Here is a 25,074-nt window from a genome sequence, read left to right as displayed (position 1 = left end):
AACCAAATCTCTTTTTTGAAATGAGTTATAAATTGCTACTATTAGGGATTTACACATTATGTTATTTTCAATTGAATCGATGATAAAGCTAATGTAATGTATAGCAATCAGTTTCTCATACCAAGCAATACAGAAATCGATAGGTATTTATCAATGAATAAATGTTTGTCCTTACATATAAAATTCAGTTATTATATTTTATATTTAACTTACGTAGGGCATACAGTCACGTTAATGAAACATGTTTAATAGCTTCATTTTATTTTGGTTCTTTATTTATTTAAATATATTTGTCTTATTTAATATTTAGGTAACGTAATAACATGAGGAATATTCAATATGTAAATTTATTTTTTGAGTAGTTAATTTATTGGGGATTGTTTTTCAACAAAAAAATATTAATTATAGATTGGAGAAGTTTGTAGGGGGGCCCGGTCAGCAAAGAACAACATAAATAAACAAAACCATATTTATTTATTTTATGCCGACGTTTCGACCTGAGTTTCAGGTCTTCATCAGGGGTTATTGCGTAGAAGGTAGGCCTGCAACTGGAATATATAAAAAAAAAATTAAATGTTTCAAGTTATTAAAATAACTCATGGAAAACATATTAAAGAAAATGAGGCCTAAATTTAATTAGTTCTTGAAAATACAATTAATTCAAGGTTTAAAACAAACTGATACGACACCACAAGAACACCTTTTAATTCGAAAAAAGGATCAAAAATTATAATAGATGCTCGTTAAGATGAAATCTCACATTGTAACAAAAACAGAACGGCACGAAACCTCCTACGGTCTCATTTTAAGGAACCGTTAATCCGATTTTTAGAGATTGAGCGAGTTTTAATTTGGATGGTCCCGCATTATTCTTTATCAGATTCACCTCATTTGTATTAATTATCGTTTGTGATAGTACAACAAAGACTATTGTCAGTAATACAATGTACAGTCCGATGAAAAATAATACAGTAAAAATAAAGCTCTTAGATAGCACTATAGCATATATATCACAGCGAAGTACACAAATATTTAGGGAGGTTAGTAGCACTAACTTAATTTATTATCCATTAATAATATTATTCTATTATCCGTTACCTACTCGATGCTTACGTTACTATAGCGTGCCCTCCAACCCAGTACTGCTCATATTGGCCTGGTAGCGAGCGACTCAGAATCGGAAAGGGGAGTGACTTAGCTCAACACTAATGCCCAAACAGTCTAAAATCCCACATCTGTAAGGTCTTTGAGTGTCTGGTAACAGTCATATTACAGAAAGTATTATACTTTAAGAACAAACCGGCTTCCAACAATGTGTGGCCTACGAGTATCACCTTACTAAGCTACAGGCTCTCATTATTGATCATATGAACCTTAATAAAGCCACAACCTAAAAATCGTGATAATGCACCAATCCCTTCCAAAGTGTCGATAGTTGATAGATAGAGTGGTATCCACAGCTCCTTCACCGAATGGCTGCTAAGAGTTTCCTATTAAATTGATCAGACACTGCCTCATCGAAGATCATTGGTTTCACAAGCCCGTGAGAGATTATAAGCTACAGTTCCTGCACCATCCCAGATCCACAAGGCTTAGTCCTGACATCAATAATGTTTGAAATTCAAGCAATCGACGTGCCCTCGACGTTGGGTAAAACAGGTGTGTGGAGTAGGTACTCCACCTTCATCAACGTGCTCAAAAGAAACGGGTCTTAAACAGGCACCTCACTTAGCGAGGCATGTAAGGGAAAGATTGTAGATTCTAAAAATCAAATGTTAATTGAGCTCTTTGGTATTAACTTTTTTTTTTGAGCCCTCAATTTACGAAAGTTTCTTGGAAGGTTATGTAAATTTCGCCTTTAAACAGTTGGTATAAATAATTTTAACCTTGGTTTATCATGGATATTATTTCATTAAAAATTAAAATCGTGTCTCTATCACATGAAATAATAGTTTGTGTTGATTTTAATATTTAGTATAACAAATAATTTATTGAATTAAATTTATGTGTTAAGTTGTTTACTTATTTGGTTTAGTACTTAGTAAAATGACAATAGCAGATTATATAGCTGCCTTGAGAGACAATCCCTATTTTGAGGCTGGATTTGGTCTCTTTGGCATCGGTGCTGGAGCAGCTCTTTTAAGAAGGGGACTGCAAGGTGCTGTCATATACTTTAGGAGGAACCATATGATAACTTTAGAAGTTCCATGTCGAGACAAAAGTTACCAATGGCTTTTACAATGGATTACCATTAAAGGCGCTAGGAAAACTCAACATCTGAGTGTTGAAACCAGTTTTGAACAGCATGACACAGGCCTTATAAAGACTAAATACGACTTTATTCCAAGCGTTGGAACACATTTCTTTCGGTAAGTGCTAAATTGATATTTCTTTTCTGTGGTAAATATTCACAGCAGTTTTTTGATCCTGATTTGTTCCATACTATGAGAATTTACATATATCTTTTCTTTAGTAGAATTCGAGGCCCTATATATTTATGATATTTGAAATATGATATAGAGCAAAACCCCATTTAACCAGATCTCCAGTTTAAGTGATAGTAAAAATTAAACAAACTGCAGATAAAACACTGAGTTAGGTAAAACAAAGAAAAATAATTGGCTTTATGATTACTATCAGAAGTGTGTAGTTCAAATTGAATGCTAAAATTAAATAATATATCTAAAAAAAAAGTTTAAGTTTAACTTATCACATGATATATTAATGTATGAAAAGATTTTTATCAAAAGTTAATATATCTACCTCTCAAAAGTAAAAGGCTTTTGACAAATAAAAATTCTACAGCTAAAACTTTGCCTTTTTTTTCAAAAATAGATTATTGTCTTATTGTCTTCCTCTTCATTTTGCAAATCATAGTTAGGATTTCTGTTACATTGATATATCTCTTTTCTTTCTTCTGTTCATTTGTCTTGTGAAAAAGCTCAGGTGGAATCAATCACAAAAAGCAATTGATGAAATAAATTATATAATTCTATTATGAGTAAGATTTAGTCCAAGATATTGGATTTTTACTCCCCAGTAAAGGTGACCATGAGTAAAAATGACTTAAATAACTTCTATTATTTACTGAATGAGCAGAACATATCTCTGGTAGAACCTCATTGCATAGTAATCTATGCTGGCTTAGACTGGAGAACGGGGATGGCTGACTGAAATTGTGAAGGAGGGGGGAAAAATCTGTGTTCTAAAAGAGAAAATTATTCATTCTACTTGCAACTTGTTAATCATATATCAGGCTAGTTCCTGTTTTAATTAGTTCACACTTATTATTATTAGTGAATATTGTCAAGATTCTTTGATTTCAGGTATAGAGGAAATTGGATCAAGGTTGAAAGAACTAGAGAGCAACATACATTAGACTTGCATATGGGTACACCTTGGGAAACGGTAACAATGACTTCTCTCGGAACTAATAAGGAACTCTATTTTGAAATATTAGAGGAAGGTTAGGAGGTATTTCTTTACTTTAGTTGCCATATTGTTGTAAACATAAGTGTAGTTTATGTATAATTTAATTTTTTAGAAGGACTTACAATCTCAACTCGTGAAGGGCATTATCTATAATTAGATTTCTAAGAAAACTACTGTTTAAAAAAATATATTTTGACAATACTGTAGTGTCAATGAAATAGTTTATATAATAGCCTTTATGAATTCAGCTAATTTGTTTATTGATTAATATATTTAACTGTTAAAACCAATTTCAATTTGATTTATGTTTAGTAAAATTAATATTTTTTAATAAGGTGCCATCAGACTTGTTTATTAGCTTTACTTAATTAGTTACATAGTCTTAATGTAATAGATTAAGTTATTATCATTAATTATAAGTTTTTCAATTTCTTGAGACTGGCATTTATTTATTAAATAAATCAAATAGTATCCTTGTTTAGTCTCAACAGTCTTTATTTTATCAATAGTCCAATGTTTCGGCCAATTCGGCCATCCTCAAGGACAATCTTCAAATATAAATTCTCACCTCACTTCAAAATTTAAAAAATGTTTTGCAGGCTATTCTGCCTAAGTCATTAATTATAAGTCAAAAACACCCTATTTTTTCAAAACTTCATTCATTTTTAACACTTTTAATTTTCAATTACTGAGTGTAGTATAACTATCATATAAACAAACTGATTTTATTTTGACAAACATTATTTTATTTTTTTACAGCTCGTCAAATGGCCCTTACACGTAATGAGGGTAAAACAGTCATGTACACTGCTATGGGCCCTGATTGGAGGCCATTTGGCCATCCTCGAAAAAGAAGACCTATTGGATCAGTTGTCCTTGATAAAGGTATTTCAGAGAAACTTGTTGGTGATATTAGGGATTTCTTAAGAGCTTCAGAGTGGTACGGAGACCGAGGTATTAACATCACTTATAATAATGATTTTTGTTTTCAGTTTTGAAAAATGAATATAAAATATTCAAATCACATTTAATTTAAATTAATTTACAAATCCTGGATAGAATAACATCTTAAAGATTACTATGATTTGTTAATTTCCTTCATTTCCATTCATTTTCATAGTAGATGTGTGAGTGCCTGGGAACCTAATAGATGATATTTATAAACAAAAATGTGGCGCAAAAGGTAGCACTGATGAATATCATTGAAGAAGTTTTATAAGATTAAACTACGAAGAAAAGAGAGGGATTCAATTAAAAAAAAGTTTACGCATATAATAGAATTTCTGTTATGGTATCTTTTTAGAAGTACACTAGACTAAGTCATTCAAACTATTTTTTTTAATTTTATTGGAACCATTCGTATTGTCCTTTGCATAAACCAATCATATTAGATAGTGTGTATCTTGATGGAGATAGCAGTATATATTTTTATGCATATTTAGGTGGTGTGTTGGCTTAACATCAGGCCTGAGCCTTCTTTAGGTCCTAAGTCTAGCGGAATAGAATATGTCGATTTTTGTGACTTTGACGATTCTTCTGCATTTTCTGTTTTCTTAACAAATGCAAACTTTCTGAAACACTTATTATGGGAGATAAGGGACATTAGTTATTTCTAGAGCTTAATTTAAATTGAACACAGTATACTGTAAACTATAAACTTCAAACAGGTTCATGTGTGTTGAAAGGTGGGAGACTTCAAATTATAGAGAATGGGGGATTCCTAACTTCAAAGTATTAAATGTTGGCAAGGAAGACGTTACAATTTCTAATTCTCAGTCCCCTCAATTAGTAATGTAATATCAAAATACATATATTAATATTGTTTTTCAAGGAACTGGATAAAAACTTAAAATTGTTGAGAGTGAACTGGATCTATTTTTTTACTTTGTTTGTCCGAATAAATCTTTTAACCATTAACCATTAAAAAAAAAATTATTCAAGTTTCATTCAAAATGTCAAAATGAGATATCTCTGGAATGAAGTATGATTTTTTGTTTATTTAAATGGTAAAAAAATCATATCATTGATTTTTTAAGACTTATTACCTCATCTCAAGCAACATTACATTATTTTTATGCCTTCATTATGAGATCAGTAATATAATTTATTATTCTTTAAAATTATAAATGGTATCTTTTCTGGATGGCAAGCAGTAAAACCTTTGCAGTTCTTTGCAGGAATACCTTATCGTAGAGGCTATCTGCTGTATGGGCCACCAGGTTGTGGAAAATCATCATTCATAACTGCATTAGCTGGAGAACTGAACTTTGGAATATGTTTACTTAATCTTAGTGAACGTGGGCTTACTGATGACCGCCTGAATCATCTCCTTGCTGTGGCTCCACAGAATTCAATAATTCTTTTGGAGGACATTGATGCTGCATTTGCTAGCAGAGAAGATAGTCCTAGAGGTTTGCTTCCTTGAATTTTATTATTACATTTTAATTTTTAGTTATATCGTTCATTTGAAGGTTTTAAAGATGCATTTAAGAAATTTCAATCCCTAATTGGTTATTCATAGAAGTTACTACAGTAACATTTATCATGGTTACTGTTGTGATGCATTTCTTGGGCACTATTTTTGACTCCAAGGAAATTGTTTACTATCTATTTTATCTGGGATTTGAATTCGGTTAATAAAATAAATCTAATTCATAATACCTTCACAAATAATTTTTTAACATCCAAAAATAAAAATGAATATAAACGAAAACTCTTTATATATATGTTTATATAGTTGACCGTAAAGATTTAAATATAAGAAGATGGTTAGGGTTGCGGTAAAAAAAAGAACAAATAACAACAGCCTGTTCAACCGTTCGCTTTGAACAACCCTGATGAAGCCCTGCAAAGTGGGGCAAAACGTCGGACATTAAAATAGTTTTAAACTATTTGTTCTTTTTTTGACCACAACTCTGACCATCTTCTTGTATTTGAAAACTCTTTATAAATTGTTTAAAATTTCTATGTATCAAATCAAATATAAATATATTACATATGCATATAATTGGTTTGGACTTGTATTCTGTAAATCTATAAAAAATGAAAGTTAGATTTAGATGAATAAGATTTATTAATAATTTTTGAAGAATTAAATATAATTAATTTGGACACTGATAAAATAAGTTTTACTTATTTGTGTTCTTCCCTGATCGCACCCCCAACCATCTTCTCTTTATATAATATCCACAGTGAACAACTAACACATTATAAGTAAAAATATTTTACCTTATGTCTTTCCTTCAGCTCTAAAAGTTTGACTCAAAATTTTTTTTAATTGACCTCCTGCTAAATCTGTGCCTTGTATCGTTGTCTCTTTTATAATTCTTTTTTATTAATTTTTTTAGTGACAGCTGCATATGAAGGACTCAACAGGTTGACTTTTTCTGGACTCCTAAACTGCTTAGATGGAGTTGCGAGTACTGAAGCTAGGATTGTTTTTATGACAACAAATCATTTAGAAAGGTATGTGTGTATGCTCATGGAATTGTGTATTTGTTTTTATCTTGAGGTTCAGTCAATAATAAATGATATAAAAAACAATATTTTGATGACATAGTTTTTTTTAAAAAAAAGACTTTCTGATCTAATTATTGAACATTATTATTATTATTAACTCGGCTCCACAACTCGATGTCGAGTCCTGGCCTCCTGCAACAGCCTCCACTAATCATTACGATCCTGTGCGGCCGCCATCCAGTTCCTCACTCCCATCATTGTCCTGGCATCACCACTCATACCATCACTCCATCGAAGGCGTGGTCTTCCTCTGCATCTTGCTCCATTTTTTACCTCGGTCACTATTTTCCTTGGCAGATCACTCTCAGCCATCCGAGCAACATGCCCTGCCGATCTCAATCTACTGAACCTCACAAACTGGACAACGTCTAGTTCCTTATATAAAACTTTGAGCTCTTGGTTTGTTCGACGTCTCCATATCTGGTCAACCTTGACAGCTCCAAATATATTGAACATTAAAATATACAAAATGCAAATAGAGATTAATCAAATATAACTAAATTTAATTTAATAGAAACATTGCTTACAAAATACTTACTTTTTCATTTAATTTCAAAAATAACTATACACTGCAACTAACTTGCATAAGTTTTGGAATAATGCTGTGCAACATTTATACAACAACAAATCGAATGTAAAAGATTTAACTTAAATCTGATAAACACATAGGATACAATTAACTACACTTAGAATGCGGAACAGAACTTCAAGATGAAAGGGACAGTTTGATGATGGAAATGATAACTCAAATTTGAATGAAGTAAACTCTGATTATTTTAGTTGTCATTATAATGATTAAATAGTAGTCATTAATTTAGTTGTACCTTAGTGAATGAATTTATTTATTTTTGGTAAATTTGTGTGGTTTTATGAGATGAATTAATTTTTTTTGTATTTATATCATGAACAAAAAATTTTATCATATAAATAATACATAGATTTTTTTTTCTATTTATTCAAATAGAACTTTCGGTCAGATATAGTTTTTGTTTCTATTGTATATATCTGTTATTCTTAAGAGGTATGGTACCATAATATATATTTTTTTAAATTTTATTCTTTCATGATGATAATGTTTCTTAACTGAATATTTCAAAATAACAAACACCCAAAAATAAGCAAATTAAAATGAATGAAAATAGTTGTTAAGAAACTATACACAACTTAAAACAAAAATGTAGATTTTAACTACCTTTAGTCTTGAGAATTCATTTGGTATTAGTTATTAAGTAACTCTTTACTTTTATAGGTTGGACCCTGCTTTGGTAAGACCGGGAAGGGTAGACCTGAAAGAGTACATCGGATATTGTAGTGAGCACCAATTAGAACAGATGTTCAGGAGGTTCTATTTGACTGATAACCCAGAGTTGCCTCACCAATTCGCCACTTCTGTGCTCAAATTGAGCCCAAATGTTAGTCCTGCCCAAGTGCAAGGATTTTTTATGAGGCATAAAAAAGATATGCCCGAAACAGTTTTAAACTGCATAATTGAAATATGGGAAGATGGGTAACACTGTTAGATTAAAAATCATTAGGTATGGTATTGCCAACTAGAATCTAACAATAGGAGTGATGCATTTATTTAAGATTTCATTTTTTATCTTATTTATGAGAAAAATTGTAATGATAGGAAATGTGCTCTTATAAGAAAAATTGATAAATAATAATTTTTTATTGTAGAATTTTAAAATGGTTGAAAACAATATGTAATGAAATTTCATAGTACTAGAAAAATTGTAAAAACTAAGGTTTCAAATTCTTTGTTATGCAATGAAACTTTACTTCTATGTAAATAAGTATAGAATTGAAATTGTAAATCTTTATTTGTACATTAATAATTTTAGTTCTTAGTTTTCCTAGATTTATTATACAAAATTGTTAATAACATTTGTTAAATATTGATGAAGAGCTATTAAAAACTTGTTTAATAAATGTTTGTATTTTGTGATGAAAAAGAAATTAAAATTACTTATTGTTGTTTTTCATTATTTATTTTTCTTCTATTAATAATCTAGTATTCTATTAAGTTATGATTATAGACTGAGGGAAAAAAAGATTAGAATTACTTAAGATAACATTATTGATATCTGATAAAAAGGCACACTTGAAAGATTTACATTTGAGATTCAAGTTGTAATTTAAAAATGTTGAACTACTTTTTACTAGGATTCTTATGTGTTCTTTCTACCCAAAGCAGCATTTCTATTAAAAGTGATCCGACCAAGTAAGATTTTATAAAATTTTTTAAATTATCCAACAGAATTTATGTTTGATAAAAATGTACATATTTATATTATTTCCTTCTATAATAATATTATAGGAGGCCATTTTTTGATTTATATAAGTTATATAATACATATGCGATGTGATTTGACATAATCTTGTTCTTTATGAAAAAAATGGTAGGAAGAAATTTTTATAATAATCAATCACCATTTGAATAAATATTGTCGAAATAAACTGAAGAAATCAAATTAAACATATAAAATTGTTTTTAATAGAAATGTGCTCGTATTTTGTGCTAGAGTATTTTCTGTCCTTTTGGTGTTCAGAATAGAATTCAAAACAGTTGTCTCATCCTTCAATCTATTCTATTCAACTTTTTAGAAGTGGTGAACTACTCATTTTATGATAGTGTTTAGGTTATTGACATGGAATGAAAATACACCTTGTCTGCATTAATGTAATTATATAATTTTTGTGCTTCGAATATTTATTCATTATTTATTTCAGCAGATATATATCCTTATTATACTCCACACTTTTACACCGGGAAGTGTACTTACACACTTGTATAATATAAATGTTTACTGATTTATACTTTCTTTAGGTTTTTTATTGTTATCATAAACTTTTTTTATCTATCAGACAAATAGAAGGAAAGCTCAAGAAAAAAGAAAACAGAGTAAGAATTAGAACAAAGTTCAATTCCCTTCAGTGTGTCAAAGATTGATTGTCTAAGTGGTTTCCTTTTATTTTAAAAATTTGTTTTTAAATTTAACAAAATAAAATTATATGCATCAGACATTGGGAGCTACATAGTCCTGTGGTCATGAAAAAAAAAATGTTATAGAAAGTAATATATACTAATTTTTAATTACTGTTATTTAAAAATGAGTGTATTTTTGTAAAAAATGGGTATTTTTTACTGTTACATTGTTTTGAAATTTTTAGAAAACACTAAAGATGAATGAGTAGTCCAAAAGTTGGTTTATTTTATATATTCTAGAAAAATAAAAAGTGGATTTTATGTTAATAATAAAAAAACCGATGGAAAGTATGAATCACCAAAGATTTATATTATAATTGATTATACAATATTTTAAGCTCATTCCTCTAGTAATTATTAAAATTACTACTTGTATAAAAATTATACTATTGAAATCAGTGTCTCAATAAACTTATTAATTATTTAATTTTGCCTTGTTTTTCTAGGAGTATTTTTGTCCCTGAAGGGTGAGAGAATGGTATATAGCTAATTATTTACTTTAACATATAGATTTTTACTAGAGGAGGCATCATTTATTAATTAACTCCTTTCATAAGTAATATGGAGCATAGTAATTAAAATGATACCTTATATACCTAATAATTGCAACTTGGAAGAGAACGGGAATAATGATATAAAATATATCATAATAAATGAAGCATTTATTAATGAATAAATAAATATCTAATTGCGAATCTTTATAATATTACCTCTTGATAAACCCATTTATTAATTTTTCTGAATCTTTCTTTCTTTATAATTAAAATATAAGTTATGACAATATTCTTTAATTATAAACAATTATTATGATTTGACATTAAATTCCAAATATCTTTTATAAATAACTAATTTTATAAAATTGTAAAATAATCTATAAATATTGATTTCCCCCAATGCTCAATTTAACTATATCCGTATATTGGGTATCAATGTAAATTCTCGTATTGGTTAACCATTAATGTTATATTTTAGTATATAATTCAAATTATCTTTTGTAACACGTAATTCCCTTCTAATTGTTGAGTGCTTTTTTAAATATTGATAATTCAAACAATTGCAATTATACTTTTATTATAAGTGCACTTGCTGTTTATCTTACATCTATGCTGGAGTTTTTCTTGGTTTCTTGAGGAAATTGAGAGGTTGTGTGTTTCTGAAATGTTGTCCTGACCTGTACCACCAGCCAACCGGGAAAAATTGTCTGTATCTTTGATACTTAAGAGGTGGTACTTTTTTTCTCCTTAGTTTTCATTGGTTGAAATTCTTTTAGAACTGTCCCCACTTAAATGATTTAAATTTTTATATGCTACGGATTGTTGCTGATCTGCTTTATTTTTAATCTTAAGGGGGTAGGTCTGTGATTATCTCTTAGCTTTTGTTAATACCTTCTAACTTCTTGGATTTGCACCTGGTCATTAGCATATATTCCTTAATCCTTAGTAGCTTAAATAGAATGACCTTACTTATAACTATCATCCTTATGATGATATGGCCAAAGTAAATTTGTTGTTATAATTACAATGATAATAAATTGGTCATTTTTAGTTGAGCTTTATTATAATATATTTATTAATTATGATATACTTTAATTTTCATTATAATGTATTAATATATTTTATATTAATAATATATAATTATTTTAATTTTATTTATGAAACTGAACATAAACAAGTATATTTATTTTTGAAAAGTTCAGCCAGCTTGGACAACATTTTAGATCAAATTAGCAATAATATAAGAACCAAAGGTAAAGAAATTGGCTTAGACTCATTCCCCCTTCAAGATATCCACACAGAAATAAACCAGGTAATAGTATTAAGTATTAATGATTAGTGTTAAACTGTTTATGGTCTATACTTGTGAATGATTAATACTGATTTATAGGGTAGTGGAAAGCCTATAATTTTCAATTTAACAAATGGTGTTATAAATAATGTTACATCAATAGAACGGTATGGCAGCTCTGCAATTTCTTACAGTTCTAAGATATTAAAATTTAATATGGGTTTCCACTTTACGGCTCTTGAGGTAAGAATGTTATCTTACAATTCTTACTTATACTCATACATTTCTTCTTAATATATATCTACATTTTTCTTCATCAGATCGAATGTGAATTTAATGTCCTTGCGTGGAACCTTAACCCGATTGGAAAACTGAAAGGAGGGATAGAAGATTTTAGAATTTCAACTGAAGGGAGCATTGATGTCAATAACCTTAATGTGACAATGAATAAGATTCAAATTCCAACTACTGGGTAATTATTATTTATCACATTTCTATTGCTTTTACAATCTTTACTATTTAAGATTGAACCTGTTATGCACATATTTATTTATATAATTCATTCTATTCAGGAATATAGATTTTTCGGTGAATACTACTGTACCAATTTATGGCTATATAATTCAAGATTTGTTCAATACTGCTACACCTTTCCAAGATATAATTATTTATGAAATTGGAAAAGGATTAACCAAGAAAATTAACAGTATCATGGAGAACCTCCTCACATCAAGAGTTATGGAAATAATTTGAAGATTAATATTTTAAATATACGCCTTATACCATACATGATCTCAATTGAAGAATTGGTCAAAATGCATTCTGTCTATTGTCTGACAAATTTCATTTTGCACAGAAATTATAAATTATTTTTGGGAAGAAATTAAAGAATACATTTTTTTGGGTTGTATTACTTCTTGTCACTGATTTTAAAGAGCTTTGAAGTTTGTTGTTCAAATGCAAAATTAATGGTTATTTGAATTGGTATTGTTCTAGCCTCTTTTTAAATAATCATTTTTGTTTTAAGATTAAAGGATCTTTTAATAAATATTTTATGAAATAATCTCAATCAAATAACTACCTGTATTTACTTCTTGAAATAATTTTTTTGTGCAATAATCTTTAATTGCAATAAAGCAATGTATTGTTAAAATAATTTTTTAAATTCTGGAGATAAAATAAATTATACAGAGATATTTTAAAAGTAATTAAGAAATATATAGCTTTATTTCAATAAATAGATTCAGGAAGTTATTCCAATGAGATTATTTTTATTTTTATTAGATTAATCATCATTTTAGTAAATATTATTTTGTGAAATAACTCTTTAATTAATTTTAAAATGTGCTAGTCTAGTGAAGTGTATAGTCTTATTTCATGAAATATCAGTTATGGGGAAGATGATACAATCTGAGAATGTTAAAAATTTCTTAATTAGAAAATAAATTTATAATTTATTCACATGTGCTAATTTTCTTATATGATTAATGATTTCCAATTGATTCCATTCTAAGGAATGAAAAGTGAAGACTTACACCTGCCTAATTAGCAAGAAGTTATCGCTGTTCTGGACTTTGTCCTACTATTCTAAAAATTTAATTGTTTTTTAATTGATATAATACAAAATATATTTTGAAGATATTTTTATTAATAATTGAAATTAAATATACCAACCCTGTTTTGTCTATATTATTCTGAAAAATTAAAATTTTAAGTGATATAACCAATTAAGAATATTTTTTATTTTATTCAAAAATGTTTGAGACAAATCTTTTCAAATTTATAATATTGTATGAAAATTAACAGGGGTGCAATAATTAATTTTATTAATGTTAACTCTCTCTTTAATATTTTTATGAAAATTTGGGTGACTTAATTTATGGTTTTAAACCATTATATTTTACTATAGTTTTAGACTTTGATAACATCAGGAAAAAAAATATGTTTATAATTAGAAATGTACTGCTCTGAAAATGAGAAGGAATTCATTATAATGGAAATTAAGTGATAGAGTTGTTTAGAAACCTCAATTACCACCTACTCTGAAAGTGTAATTAAGCATTGCTGGATAATAACAGAATATTTATCAATGGAGTATAATGTAAAATAAATTTATTATTAAATGTCAATATTGAATATTCAATGAAGGAAGAATAATAAAAGTAATTAAGTATTAGAAACGGCCGAAATAAGTTATGTGTTCTAGACTTTGTAGAATATATTTAAATTATAACTAATACTGTTTTTACCACAATATCTAGATAATTGCATTAAAGGACTCTAAAAAATAAATGTTTTGGTTGAAAAATTAAAAATATTTTTTATTTTATTCAATAATGTTTAAGACAAATCGTTTTAGATTTATAATATTGCATGAAAATTAACATTAACAATAATTAATTTTATTCATGTTAATTTTTCCCTTATCTCTCTCTAACATTTTAATGGAAATTTTGAATTTTCAGCGTGTCCAAACATTAAACTTATTTTGGCTATTATCTGACTTATACTACTTTTTCTATCCTCTCTAAAAATTTATTGATATATTTATTATTAATTTAATATTGTTAAACTTTGTTATTATTTATTGAAAAAATTTTGTGTGTGAGGAAGAGAGAGAGAGAGAGAGTCTGTAAAAACAAAAGTAATAAGTTACTAACAGATTCCTCTACAAGATATTTTATATTACTATAAAATTGTTCTTAAAAGTATTCAACTTAATAAAGATAAGTTGAGTGTAATAAAAATTATCTTCATCACTGATCCAATTTACATTGGATAAATTATTAATGACTTGTAATAGCAATAGTTTGTTTATTTTATTTTTTTAATCAATAAGGTTCGTTCAACATGCAATGTGTGTTGATTAAAAAGATAAGAGTTTATTATAAATTTTCTCCAGAAGTGATCTTAATTTCATTGTAATTGTATCTTATTTTCCTAAACATTATTTTTAGAAGATTCAAGATAGTGACTCTTTTTAGTATAATGTATCATGTCCTGTATTTATATTTTAAGTCATGAAAGTTCTTCTTTTTTATTTTTCCTTGTTTTTTGTTTTTTTCTGTACTAAAGGAAATATAGAATTAAATTTTAATTTTAACAATGACTATCTATTTCCTATAGATTCCACTTATCTAATTGAAATGATGAATTATACATTCAGAGACAATTACTGTGTCCAGGTAACACATATACTCTATTTAAAGTTATTAAAAATTACTTTTCAATTTAATTTATTTTTTATTTAAGTTAGTTGCAGATGAATCAATTATAGCTAACCGAATCAGGGAGGCCATGTATAATGTTAATTTTTTACGTGGTGTATCAGATAAGAGAGGCCGATTCCAATGTATAAATTGCGTTTTTATAGCGTCTACTGTAGAAATATTTATTAACATTTTAAAAACACGTCCAGTAGATACAGATAAATTTTTAAGCATTATAATTAATATTAATGATGAGAATGTGCTTTATGAACTATCCCATAAGGTTAGTTGTTTATTAGACAATTTCTGATAAATTATATTTATAATTTTTTATTGTCATTTTTAACTATTATAAGTTTTCATTTAAGGATGTTGCAAACTATCTGACGAATTGGCATGGAGTGGTCATAGATTTAAAGGCTCCCCATTTTTTATATAGGTACATTCCACTGCACAAAACTTTTAAGACATATAATTTGTCCGACATTAGAAACAGGGAAATAGTAAGTATATTTTATAATTATTGTTGTTCATTTTTTCCCAACATAAACATGTTAATCCATAACATGATTTGGTTTATATATTTTACACTTTTACTTGTGAGTTTGAAAAGTGACATGTATAAATATTTCCTGAAATGTTTATTAAATGGTCTTAAATTGGCTTGAAAATCCATGCTATATTTTAGGAAACTTGAGGCAATTAAAAAAGTTCTTATGACAAAAGGATTTTCTAACATTTCATTCAGAAGCTGGGTTCAGAAATATAAAAAGACTCATTTTTTGGACTTACCATATTTAAGGAAAAGATCAAAATAAAGTTGTTCAAGACATAAAATTCTATGTCAAACAAGAATGAAATCAGCTTGATTTATTTACATCTCACATGGCTAAGAGAGTAAAATTAAATGAGTTTTTCAATTGAGATTTAAGGACTAATCTATGGTTAAGTTTCCATGTTAGACCAGTAACCTAAATATACTCTGGTTTCAGCAAAATTTTCTATCTAGATGGTAGCACAAAGGGGAAATATCATTTAATATGCAAAAATTTTATTTAAATTAAAAATTAAAGAAGTTATAATTATTATTAAATTACAAGTTGTATACTATGTTCAAGTTAGTTTAATAATTTAATGTTAGTAACAAATATCAATTATTTGCCTTGATTATTCCAACTTCTCTTGTTTAAAGATAATTTATTCATATTCTTTACTAGGGAATAAATTATGGAAGTTTTGGAGGAAGAAAATTGAGAGTTGGAACATTCAATTGTTCTGTTAACTCACAAATTGGACCTTTAGATGCAAAAGGAAGGCCGAGTAAGTTTTGGAGATTTATCTTAATAGTTTATCTGTCATATCTAATTTTTAGGTACAGCTTAATACTGAATATGTTATTGAAATTGTGGTGTATTATATATAATGTTAGAAAAATTGGAAAGTTTGATGGATCAGAAAAATGGCGTTTCTAAACTAGATGTTGAAGTTTGAAAATATTAGTCTTTATTTTTTTCATTCGATCTAATATTTATTATGATCTGAATTGATAATAAATACTGGGATCTAAATCTCAGTTACTACATTATAATTATTTTTTCATTCTACTGGACATCTTTTGGTTCAAAAACTTAGTCATGGTAAGTTCATGTAAATATTAATTTAAAAAACAAATGGGGGATTTTGTAAATTATTCTACTGATGATCACTGAAGGAGACTAGACCTACCAAATCGGCCCTCATTATCTTGATAGCTCATGCCTTACTCTTAGTTTTCATTTTCTAACCAGATGTATTATTATTGAATGAGGAATCTTATTCAAAATCTGATCAATATCAAAAAAGAATTTATGGTACCCAAACCGATCTATATAATTTCTATTTATTTTTGTAATAAATGTTAAATAAATGAGAGAGATATCAATGCTATTTGTTTTTTAATTACAATTATAAATTAGTAATTTTATATATATAAAATAATTTTGGTTTTATCAAAATCAAACCACTATTATCATTTGAAAATATAAAAACTGAATAAATAAGGTTTTAATATTTAACAAGTTTGTTGATAATAAAGACTAACATTCAAGAAAAAATATTTTTAACAAACTTTTGGGCTAGTGCATTTTGAGATCTAGTGGATTAATAAAATAATACGGTATGAGTTTTATAACTTTCTATTCAATAATTTTATTATTTAAGAATGATTTTTTGCACTTTGCATTTATTTTTCAGGTTGGTTGGGAGGAGTTGAAATGATATTTTTAGATGCGATCACACAAAAGTTAAATTTCACTTATGAAATAATTTTACCTCCAGATGGTGAGGGAGTTGGAGGAAGACTAGATAAATATGGGAACCTGTCAAAGGGATTGGTTGGACTAGTTTTAGATCAGTCAGTGGATGTTGCATTCTGCGGAATATGGCAGACTAACTACATAAATACACGCTCACTCTCTATATCTAGTCCAATTCAGGAAGTATGTATCACATATTTAGTCCCCAGGCCTTTACCTTTCAATCAAATGGGTCTTGGTCTTTTTACTTCTTTTGAAGGAAAGGTTTGGATGCTCATTTTTATATCGATTATTACAACAGCAATATCTTCACAGCTGATAGCTTTTATGGCTGTAAAGCATGGTTTTAGTAATTTTCAATTGATAAGTAAGTATTCAAAACTTTATTGCATCAGATACAGGGTGTATTATTTATTTTGACTATTTTAGATATTTAACTATTTTAGAATTCTTGAAACCGAACAATAGCTTGCTCCAATTGTGGTCAATTTTATGCAACAATGCCCCGAAATCTTTGGCAACCTTTGGACCTCTTAGACATGTTTTATTATGGTAAGTACAAATGATACATTGGACTGAGGTAAGTGGGTGTGAGAAAGCAGAAGCAAAACATTCCAGTATACTAAAGTCAGAAGTTGTTCCAGTCTGTCAGTGTTCGTATCTGTTTTGAGATTGACCCCCCTAATAAAACCTGGCCTTCATATTATACTCTATTTGGTGTTTAATCCATCAAAAAATACTAGATAAAACTAACCATAACAACTCTTAAAGAATAAACATTAATCATAAATAATTAAATAAATATTATAGATATTAATAAATCTTATTTATTTCAACAGGATATCATGGTATCACTGCTTGTTACAGCATCAACTTGTTATCAGCATTAAAAAGTTTCATCAAAACAATTAAACATTCAAGAAGGACAAGACACTTTTTACAGTACAGTGTTCTAAAAATTTTATAATATTGTTTGAACACTGGATTGTCTTTTTATTTTGTTGCCTTTTTTTCACCCTGGTGGAGATAAAATACTAGCATATTTCATACCTTGATTAAATTCTACTGTCAACTATGTTATTTCAACCTTACAGTTGATTTTAGATTAAAGTTTCCTTACACCATCAATCAGGTATTTTGTCCTAACTGGGAATAGGAGCTTTTATATTTGATTATAGTACAAGAGCCCAAGAGGAGAAAAAAGGCAATTATTTCATCCCAATTTTTATATTTTTTATATATTTTATTACTTTAGTGAAAACTATGTATAATTACTTGTCAAAATTGACGAGTCTGCCAAGTATAGGTACGGGAAATAAGAAATGGCGGCTGTTTCAAACCGTTAAAAATTATTAATTTTTATTCCAGCTCTATATGTTTAAAACTACCAAGAACAATAGAAAATCTAGGAGAACATCATTTAAAGTAGCTTAAATTTCCTAAAATGTAAACCCAAATAGAGCTATTTAGGTTCAATAGTTCTCGAGATATAGCTTTTTAAAAAGCTATGTTTTTATTTCATAAAAAATGTTGTGTGGAACGTACTGAAAGATCAGTAGTTAGTGAATTTATTTTGAAAAATCTATATCTCAAAAACCATTTGACAACAGATGTCTATTATCACTCAAATTAAAGCTAGTTTAACGTACTATTAAGTAGTTTTTTACGTTTATCTTCGTAGGAATAGCAGTTTTCATGATATTTGCTAAAATAAATTGATTTAGATTGTTCGGACAAATTTTCATTTGCCAAATTTATATTATCATAAAAACTACTACGAAAATAAGTGTCATAGCTACTTTATAGTAAGTCAAATTTCCTTTATTTTGAGTGTTGGCAGACATATGTGCGTCTTATGGGTCTAGAGATATATTTTTCCAAAAATCAAACATTTTATAGGAACAACTAGAAAGTAACATTTTGTGAGTTTATTTTGTCAAATATTATAAAAACTACTAATCCTACAAAGATAAACATTATTACCTATTTTATATCAAATTTAACTAGCTTTAATTTGAGCTCTATTAGGGCTCATATTTCAGCAAATTTACTCTTCTTTAAATAATATTCTTTTAGATTTTCTATTGCTGTTGGTAGTTTTTAAGATATAAAACTCCAAATGAAAAATTAATGGTTTTTAAGCCGCCATCTTTTATTCCCCTTACATATACTTAGTAGACTCATCAGTTTTGACTAGTAATTATACATAGTTTTCATTAAAATAATAAAAAATTCGGGTGAAATAACTGACTTTTTTTCTTACCGGCTCTTGTACTATTAGTAGTTTTTATCAGTCTACTAATTTTTTCAAAAATAAATTATTTTGTAAAAAAGAATTTGCACTGCGGAAATGTAGATTTTTTCCCTGTAGATGCCTTTTGATCAAGAACATCCTATTCTCTTATGTTCGGGATACTTTTCTTGAGGATTGCTGCATGAATGGCAACTTATTATATTTATTTTATATGTAAAACCTTAAAGAGTTTTAGGCAAGTTTCATCAAAATTGTTACAGACCTATAGTCTATAAAAAAAATGTTCTCCAGCAATTTGGTAAACAACATTGGAACCGAACCCTTCAAAATAAGAAAAGAAGTAACAAAATCAGTCCTCCCCTAAAAGTGATGAAAGTGGCACAGACAAACCAATGGTCGAAAATATGATATTTGGTTCCCAGAGGCTTTTAATTTCATAGATCTGTTGAAAATTGCGCATAAGAAATTTGGCCAAGTTGCAATGCATTCCTCACCCATGTACCTATGATCTTTATAATCGGTCTTTGTATAGAGGTACCTGAGGCTCTATAATGCACCCTCTATTGTGCATAATCCATTTATTGAAATGTTCACCCTTTCTCTCAGGTATACCAGGTGAGATGTAACTTCGAAGTTTCTTCTTATTTTAACGCCAAGATACGTCACCTCCTCACCTGGCCTCACTCTCTGTCCTTGAATATAATATAATACATCCAAAATGATAGGATGAGCCCTGCCCGTGGAGCCTGCCAGGTCTTGGCTGCGGTCACAATCAATTTCCTTCTTAAGCGCTCCGCAAAGAAACTGACGTACCTTTCCGCTTGAGTATTCAGTCTCTCTTTGGCCACGATGAGACTGACTGGACTTGGTAGATCCGTGGAAAATTATTCTTTCATCCCCTCTCGGTCGCAGATTTTTGACAGATTTGCTGCTCCGAACGTGGTGGTCAACATTTTAGGTAACGCTAGTACATCCTTGACTTAGACATGAAAAATTTACTAAGTGTAGTACGTTTCTCGTCATTGCTGCCTCTTTGATATGTTAGCCGGGCTTTGAAAATCTCTCTTACGAAAATAAGGCCTAAGATAAGAGGAAATCAAAGAAAATATAAAATTGTAGAATAGGAAAATAGAAAAGAGACCACTTTTTACAAGTTGGTCGTGGCCGGGTGTGATGAGGCCTTCCTTTATTAGGTGGAGTACGTATGTTAAACTCCAAATTAAACCAAACGTTCAGAGATTTCTTATTGATTAGGCATCAGACCAACTGCTTTCATCTTGCAGTCAGTTCTACGTACCATCTTGGGCATAGAAAAGTTCGTTTGCTGTAAAATAGGCCAACAAATAAAAATAAAATAAAAGGTACTTGGAATTAAGTAAGCGATAGGTAAGTTCATCAAGCTGTTCCCTCATAGTTCAAGTGCATCAGGGAATCATTATAATTTAAAGCTTTATTAAAACTCTGAATAGAGTACAGGTTTTACTTTCGATTACAGTAAAATTAACACTACCTCCAAATCTTGGCACAAGTCGAAATCAACTCGTACAATAAGTGAAGTAAGTTATTTTTTCAGGTGGGCAGTGTATTCTCTTCTGTTAAACGCAATGTTTTCCAGTTCATTAGTTTCTCATCTAACTGCTACTTTGTATGACAAGCCTCTTGATTCCATACAAGCATTAGTTGAAAATGATTACTACTGGTCTTTAAATGGAATGCCATATCTGGGCAGTATATTGAACAGTAGTGTAAGTGGAAATCGAACAGTTATAAATATTTATATAGTAAATTTAGTAATTTTTTTTTTTTTTCAGAATGAGTGGGGGAAAAAGTGGGTGAAAAGGTTCCATTTCAAAAGTGAGAAAAGTCTGTGCTCCATCTTGCAAGTGGATAATAATAAATTAGCAATGTTCGCAGTAAACTATGATTATGGTGTGATGTTAGAAGAAAACATTGAATGTAAACATCTTTTGCGTAAATATCAAACACTACCCGACTGTATAAGTAAATACAGAACTGTATTTTTACTTCGACATCGATCGCCCTACAGAGAACTCTTCTCCGATTACATTACTAGATATCGTGAAAACGGAATGTTTCAAAAGCAATATAGAGAATTGTTTTACAAAAAAATATTGAAAGATAATTACATTTCCGAGGTACGCTTACCTTTAAATATTAACAGTGCCAAAAAAGTGAAATTAAGGCTATCTAATACTTTGGCAATTTTTTATATATATGGTTTAGGAATTATGATTTCCTTCGTAGTATTTTTGTTAGAATTACTATGGTATCGTAAATCGTACATGTTACGTATTTTTGTGTAAGACAATCGCAAAACTTAGAAGTTAAAAAACTTCCATTAATATAACGCTCTACTTTTATCAATACTGTATTTTACTGAGAATATAATATAATTTTACCTTATGATGAATTAATTACTACCTTCTTCTTAAATAATGGTTATTGTGAAATCACAATAAAATGAAGATTCTAGAATGGATGAAGGTCTTTAAAAAGGACTTGGATTCTAAGGATATTGTAAGTATCGCTAATTGACTATGGATTAAAAATAAATACTGTTCCAAAAAACTGCTTTGCTTCTGATGTGGAAAGGTTCGGATATTGCTCATGCCGTTCATTAAAACTATCAAAAAACATATTGTTCTTTCAGCTCAAAGTTTTTAACAAAATAGGATTCCGAAATATTAATTAAGTTTCTATTAGATATTGGTTAGTTCCAAGTAACAATTCATCGTTTATAGAGGCACTCGGTCGTAAAATTTAGTATTGTTAAATTAATATCAATTATTTAGTGATTACACGGTTTTGCTTCCTATTATGGGACTCTGTAAGTGTGCTAATGTTTTTTAATATTCATCCAATTACCTATGGTAAGCGATGTCTAAGGTAGTGTCCGAACTGGACAAATGTAACGCGACAAGGCGACGTTCGCTTAATATATTTGAGGATCCTTATAGAAATTCACATGCTTAATTAAGACACTTAACTCTATTTCTTATGTTCGATGTTTGCTTAGAGCGTATAAGCAACCATTGGCGTCGCCCAGTCGGGTTACCTTTGTCCAATAAGGACACGCCCTTTAAGTTCTCATTACCTCACGCCAATTGTTCCAATTACCATCGTCGAATCATTGTTAGGTGGTAATGGAAAGTATTCTTAATGAGGCATTTCAGTAACTTTTTCGAATATAATGGAACAATATTGTTTAACTACTTGGTTTTAATAAAACAAACTATTTAATATTTGGACAATTGATGTGTTGTAGAATCCCTCCACAATACTTGCAAACTGGTGTTAGGACCCCAACAAAGTTATTTGAGCTCTATTTTGATTTACATACTGTTTTTTATGATCCATGGAAATCAAGTGAAAAAATAATGACAACAAAACAAAAAATTCGTGTGAGGGTAGAACCGATGAATTACTAAGAGGATTTTTAAATTGGATTATTAAAAATTTGAAGTGGAAGTGGTGAGGGGAAAGTAAAGAGGATTGCAAGTTCTTCGTTCACATCGTGCCTTTCACTTATTTCTTGCAGCCAAATGCCGAAGTAATGGCCAAACAACCTTTCTTACAGCCAAATGCCGAAGTAATGGCCAAACAAGCTTTCTTACAGCCAAATGCCGAAGTAATGGCCAAACAAGCTTTCTTTTATTGTGAATCGAAACATTTGTAAACGAATATTACTGTTAATAACTACTTTGCAAATAAGTATCATTCGGATTGAGGGCCGGTTGCACTAATTTCAGTTAAAATTAAGATTTGTCGAAGAGTTTAGTAAAACTCCGATAATTTAGCAACCTGTTTCTGGTCTACAGTTTTATTAACTAAGTAACCAAGGTTACCTGAAACTAAGATAATTGTCGGTAGATCACCATAGTGTTCTAAAAAATTCAAATAAAATATTGATTGAACTTCATAATTATTACATTTTTCAGCTTTTATCAAAGTTTTTTAGTTTATTCTTACGCCCAGCTAAGGTAACATTTATCATATTAGAGTTACCATAAAAACATAGCAATTTATAATTAATGAATTATAATTTATTAGAACCAATAATGAAATAATTGCATCCCAAACTCTCCAATCCCATATCACAGTCCTCGAAGAATGGTGTCGTAATCGGAGGATTAAAACAAATCCCATTAAATCACCATTACCCTTCATCGTGAACCTACCGACTGCCTAGCAGTCTCCTTTAATAATGTTGCTCTTACCCCTGTAGAACAAATCCGCTACCTTGGAATACATCTTTTCAAACGACTAACTGTTAGTCCTCACACAAGACTGAAAAGACAGGAAACTGCACGTAGATTTCGACTATTGTAGCACTTACTAGACAAACGGTCTAAACTTTCAATTCATTACAAAAGACTGATCTACATGAAAGTAATAAGGCCAATCTGGAGCCTGTTTTATAATGAAAACTAATAGTATTAGTCCATAAATACAAGTACACAAACCATAAAGTACAAGGACCAATACATTTTATTTCAGGATAGGGACAACTATTAGTGATATTACATGAGTTTAAAAGTAAAATTTATATGGCAGAATTGTATAAGTCAGTGAAATTGTACCAAATACAATCTACAAGATTGATAGTATTAGTTTGTACTTTATTATGAAACAGGGCCTGGACGTACGAAGTTGTGCTTTGGGGCTCCACTAAACCCTCAAATTCTTCTCGTATCTAATCCTTACAATCTAAAACTCTTCGTAAAATCCTCAATGTTCCTTACTTTGTCACAAATAAAATTATTTATAAAGAACTTAATCTTCCACATGTAACCGATTTAGCCCAAACCAGAATCATTTGTTCCTTTATAAACTCCCTGAATACCCAAACCCACTACTTTCTAATCTTGCTTTATCTTCCATTCCGGACAATCCTCCGAGGCGCCTGAAAAGAAGATGACCACGAGACCTTCTAATGTAAAAACGGTATTCGAGTACTACCAAGGGGTAGTTTTCCAACACGCCTATATCACTTCATTATAAACTTCATCAAATTTACTGGATGTATCATTTTGTACAGTTGTAAATTTTAATAAAAATATATTTAAAAAAAATAATAAGAATAAGGTCCTTTTTCCATAAAAGAACTAATTCTTTGAATTATTCGTCGTCTGTCTCAATCTAATCCATTTTATTGAATTCAGAAAGAAACAAAACAATACAATACACCTTCCCTAGATAAGATAGTACAAGAGCTCAAAGAAAAAAAGGGAAGTTATTTCACCTCAATTTTCGAATTCATTTATGTTCATTAATTGTTGGGAGTCAAAATTGGCGATTCTGCCAATGTAGTCATGGAGAGTTTGAAAATGGCAGCCATTCCCCAACGAAACAAAAAATGCAGTTATTTCATAGCTCTTAGTTTTTGACTCAGATGGAACTAAGGTTGGTACTGACACAAAAGAAACCTGTCTGCCAAACTTAAAAACCTATGACGCGCGTTGTACAGACGCTTTCCAAAATTCAACCTTAAAAACTCAAAAAATGCAGCTATTTCATATCTCTTGGTTTTTGACTCACATAAAACTAGTGTTAGTACTAACACGTACACCC

The 25,074-nt window shown here is 29.2% G+C and overlaps 1 protein-coding gene across 4 annotated transcripts; it reads left to right on the top strand.

The window, feature by feature from the left end:
- The first annotated feature begins 1,415 nt into the window (after positions 1-1,415).
- On the top strand, positions 1,416-21,906 carry Bcs1 (Bcs1 chaperone). Of its 4 annotated transcripts, none has more exons than XM_067048654.1 (12): positions 8,956-9,175; positions 11,637-11,746; positions 11,825-11,968; positions 12,046-12,197; positions 12,298-14,910; positions 14,978-15,217; positions 15,303-15,437; positions 16,152-16,254; positions 17,167-17,595; positions 17,675-17,780; positions 21,056-21,227; positions 21,294-21,906. In XM_067048654.1, exons 5-12 carry the CDS (start codon positions 14,746-14,748, stop codon positions 21,804-21,806), a joined length of 1,863 nt encoding a protein of 620 aa, XP_066904755.1. In that variant the 5' UTR covers positions 8,956-9,175; positions 11,637-11,746; positions 11,825-11,968; positions 12,046-12,197; positions 12,298-14,745; the 3' UTR covers positions 21,807-21,906. The 4 variants fall into 4 exon arrangements, with proteins under 4 accessions (XP_014277420.1, XP_066904755.1, XP_014277380.1 ...); XM_014421894.3 differs by having other exon boundaries at positions 8,963-9,175; positions 11,632-11,746; XM_014421915.2 differs by lacking the exons at positions 21,056-21,227; positions 21,294-21,906 and adding an exon at positions 18,068-21,048 and having other exon boundaries at positions 8,969-9,175; positions 11,632-11,746.
- The last annotated feature ends 3,168 nt before the right edge of the window (positions 21,907-25,074 follow it).

Source organism: Halyomorpha halys, unplaced genomic scaffold, assembly GCF_000696795.3.
Source record: "Halyomorpha halys isolate HHAL.00 unplaced genomic scaffold, Hhal_1.1 Scaffold20.1, whole genome shotgun sequence".
In the NCBI taxonomy this organism is placed as follows: domain Eukaryota; kingdom Metazoa; phylum Arthropoda; class Insecta; order Hemiptera; family Pentatomidae; genus Halyomorpha; species Halyomorpha halys.
The sequence above is the reverse complement of the archived record's forward strand: the minus strand, read 5'-3'. Positions and strand labels throughout refer to the sequence as shown.